This window comes from Henckelia pumila, unplaced genomic scaffold (genome assembly GCF_033568475.1).
Source record: "Henckelia pumila isolate YLH828 unplaced genomic scaffold, ASM3356847v2 CTG_384, whole genome shotgun sequence".
NCBI classification, from domain to species: domain Eukaryota; kingdom Viridiplantae; phylum Streptophyta; class Magnoliopsida; order Lamiales; family Gesneriaceae; genus Henckelia; species Henckelia pumila.
In genome coordinates, this window is record NW_027331816.1 from 116,686 (window position 1) to 120,905 (window position 4,220).

Below are 4,220 nucleotides of genomic sequence, written 5' to 3' on the forward strand. Positions count from 1 at the left end.
TTAAAACAAATAAGTTGAACAATAAAAAAACATTTTCGCAATTAAACTTAAGCAATTAAAAGTATTAATTAAATAGTTGGTACAATAAAAACATTTAAATAAATAATTAATATTTCATTAACAAATAAGTAAGATAAAGAATTTTAAATCGATTAAACTTAAAAATAATAATCATAATATTTATTTAATTTTAAATCGATTAAACTTAACCATTTGGATTTTAGGTGCTACATACCCAGAGGTTGATTCGCGAGGTTACAACACTCATGTGGCGCCTGTACTGAGCATGATTTATCAGATGACCCTTTACCAGTCATCACGGTTGCATGCATCATATACATATGTTTACTCATGTTTATGTACTGGGCGTTAGCGCTCACGTCCTAGTTGTTATCTTGGACACCCTATTCCACGAGGCAAGTCGCAGGATGGACGGAGCCGGTAGTTCGAGGAAGGACTAGGGAGCCGAAGCTTTTCAGGAGACTTTATACAGCAGGATTTGTTTAGCTGTATAATGTTTTAGACAGTTGTATTTTAATCTTTTCTATATTGTTGTATCACTACTATAATAAGTCTGAATATGTTTTACTAAGCTGATATGTAAATTATGGGTTATGTTTTTGCACATTTTTCTATGTTTAGTATTTATGCTTTATTTAAGTTTAATGCATTCCATAGTTTCCAGTTAGTAGGTGATTCAATGCAGGGTCACTACACTTCATCCTATGTCCCAGCGAAGCCCAGTCACCAGAAGGCCAGAGAGTCAACCCCTAGAGGTCTGGAAAACAGTCAAGGGAAAGGCCATCCCAAGGGGTGATTAATATGATTGCTGGAGGATCTACAGATGGAGACTCCAACCGAGCTCTGAAGGCATGGGGGCGAAGGGAGATCTTGAATGTCGAATCCTGGGAGCCAACGAGTCTGCCTACTATCTCCTTTGGACCCAAAGACTTGTAGGGAGTGCCTATTCCTCACAATGAGGCTCTAATGATACAAGCTCGGGTAGAAAATTATGATGTGAGAAGGGTATTTTTAGACACCGGCAGCTCTAGCAATGTCATTTTCCAAGGGGCCTTTGAGCAGATTGATTGCAAGGATATGAGTTGAGCCCCTGTCAAGACAACATTATACGGGTCTTTAGGACATACCGTCCAGCCCCGAGGAGGGATGTCGCTGCCCTTGACGTTGGGATCCGGAGACTTGAAGAAAACACTAATGACCCTGTTTACTGTCGTGGAGGCCCCATCCTCATATAACATCATTCTGGGGAGACCAGCAATGGGTGCCCTCATGGCAGTAGCTTCTCCATATCATCAAAAGTTCAAATTCCCTGTGGCGACAGGGTAGAAGATTTCAAGGGAGATCAGTATTCCTCAAGAAGGTGCTAGACCGAGACAGTGAGATCTAATAGCAAGCAGGTTCAGAGGGAAGAGGGGAAGTTGAGCCAAGAGGGAAGATATGTGTGTAGTGTGGAGGAAATGAAAGAAGAGCAGAAAGAGGTGGCAGTGATGCCCGGGCAGTTGGGGAAGGTTACTATGATGACCCGGGACTTGGAGCCCGAGATAGTTGTGGAATTGGAGACTTGCCTCATTCGAAATGTTGATGTATTCACCTGGTCCGTGGCAGAATTGGCCGGGGTTCATGTAGGGGTGGCGGAGCATAAATTGAACATTATTGAAGGATCTCGGTCTATCAAGCAAACGAAGAGGCACTTTGGTGCTGAGAAAGGATAAGATGACCGCAGAACAAGTTCAGGAGCTTCTCCAGGCCAGTCACATTAGGGAAATACAGTTCCCGACTTGGTTGTACAATGTGGTGCTTGTGCCCAAGTCTACCGGGAAATGGCGCATGTGTATAGACTTTCGGGATTTGAATAAGGTTTGTCTAAAGGATTGCTATCCTTTACCCCAGATCGATCAATTGGTGGATTCCACCTCGGGGTAGGATATGCTCTGCTTCATGGATGCTTATCAGGGATACCACCAAATCCCTTTAGCCTGAGAGGATCAAGATAAGGTAAGCTTTGTTACCTCCGAAGGAACTTTTTGTTATGTGGTTATGCCCTTTGGTTTAAAGAGTGCAGGGGCCACATACCAACGGATGATGGACAATGTATTCTAAGGGCAGATAGAGAAGAATGTGGAGGTATACGTGGATGATATCCTCATCAAATCCCGAACCCGAGATTTTTTTATATCAGACCTGGAAGAAACCTTATCTACTTTGCGGCAGTATGGTGTGAAGTTGAACCCGGTGAAGTGTGTGTTAGGGATCAAAAGTGGAAATTTTTTGGGGTTCATGGTGACGGAGAGGGGAATGGAGGTGAACCCGGAAAAAGGTGAAAATCCTATAGGAAATGCCTTCCCAAAGGACTGTCCGAGAGGTCCAACGCTTGACAGGGAGGATCACTGTCTTATCTCAGTTTATAGCTCAATCGGCCAACCGTAACTATCCATTTTTCCAGGTACTCCAAAAGGCACAGATGTTTGGATGGGGGGAAAGAGTGTGAACGGGCTTTCAAAGAGTTGAATGAGCATCTGGCCCAGTTACCGGTCCTAGTAAAGCCCGATCCTGGAGAAAGGTTGTGGGTATACCTTTCCACAATCGAACAAGCAGTTAGCACGGTGTTGATTAAGGAGGAAAAGGGTGATCAGAGGCCAGTATACTATGTGAGTCATGCGCTAAAAGGGCCCAAAACTCGATATAGTGATATTGAGAAGATGGCCCTTGCTCTGGTGATTACTGCCCGAAAACTGAGACCGTATTTCCTGTATCATCCCATCACTGTTCTCACCAACAGTTCTTTGGGTAGAGTAATGACTCACACAGACATCTTGGGACGGATGGTTAATTGGACAGTGGAGCTCGGGGAATATGATATTGAATATCAGTCAATGACGATGATTAAAGCTCAGACCCTGTCTGATTTCTTAACTAAGGCAGTGTCTTTGGGTCAGGGGGAGGTCTGAAAGGTTTTTGTTGATGGTCCCAGTGGACTATGGGGAAGCGGAGTGGGAGTAGTCTTGATATCTCCCACTCAGGAAAAAAATCAAAGTGGTTGTGAGGCTTGTTTTTTGGGCCTCCAACAACGAAGCAGAGTACGAGGCCATGGCCGCATGGTTGAGAATAGCTCGGGAAGGGGGAGATGGACATGTAATGATCTATTCTGATTCTCAGTTGGTGGTACAACAACTTAAAGGGGCTTTTTGTGCCTGGGAAGAGAGGTTGATGAAGTACTTAGAGCTTATCCAAGGATTGGGAGAGGGGTTTGTTACCTAGAGCATAGAACAGATCCCCGAGAGGAAAATGCCGAAGCAGATGCTCTAGAAAAGATGGATGCAACTGTGGGACCTCAGTTTTAAACATCTAATCTCGGATTAAACAATAAATAAGCAAACAAGATCCAAGATTAAAAGCAATAAGAAAGAATATATATATATTTTTTATTGAAGAACAGAGCTCGCTCGATCGATAAAATCTTACCGATCGAGCGGCCAAACAATAACCCAAGTACTGTCCGAAAAATTCAAAGGCCCCCGCTCGATCGGTAATATCTTACCGATCAAGCGGACACAAAATGCCCAACTCTCTGCCTCAGCTCAGGGGTACTCGCTCGATCGATAATAATCAACCGATCGAGCGGCACAGTTTTGCAGAAAAGAAAACAAAGATGCTCTCCTCATCATGCAACACAACACCTCAAATCTCAATATACAACATGCATAACTCACTCCAATCGACATGCATAAACCAATACAAGGTAGTTCTAGAGTTATACAATCTCAAACTAGTAGAACATGCTACAGTCTAGTTTAATCAATAAAAACATAACGAGTTCGAAAACAATCTAAGTTCGATTATATATTTGACTTCTAAAACACCAAGGCCTCACTCTATCAACTCGACCACCTAGCCATGCGATCTCTGTCTCAGTCCTGCCCCACCTATCTCCAAGCACACATACAAAGACAATACAACAGCCGGATAATTCGGTGAGAATAATATTCCCAGTAAAAGAGACAAACATGCAATATCATTCAATATATCAACTAATGATATATAATCTCAAGCATGATACACAAATCTCAGTCATGTACTTCAAGAAGAAATCTAAAATGAAATGCATGACTCTAAAATCTTGGATTATCAAGTCTGAATAATCAAAAGGTAATCAGCTCTTTTCTTCCTCTATTGGGATCCCGAGGATGAACTATCACACA

The 4,220-nt window shown here is 42.7% G+C and overlaps 1 protein-coding gene across 1 annotated transcript; it reads left to right on the forward strand.

The window, feature by feature from the left end:
- The first annotated feature begins 1,734 nt into the window (after positions 1–1,734).
- On the forward strand, positions 1,735–2,969 carry LOC140871101 (uncharacterized). Its single transcript, XM_073273541.1, has 4 exons — positions 1,735–1,940; positions 2,084–2,145; positions 2,233–2,338; positions 2,465–2,969. Exons 1-4 carry the CDS (start codon positions 1,735–1,737, stop codon positions 2,967–2,969), a joined length of 879 nt encoding a protein of 292 aa, XP_073129642.1.
- Positions 2,970–4,220: the final 1,251 nt, after the last annotated feature.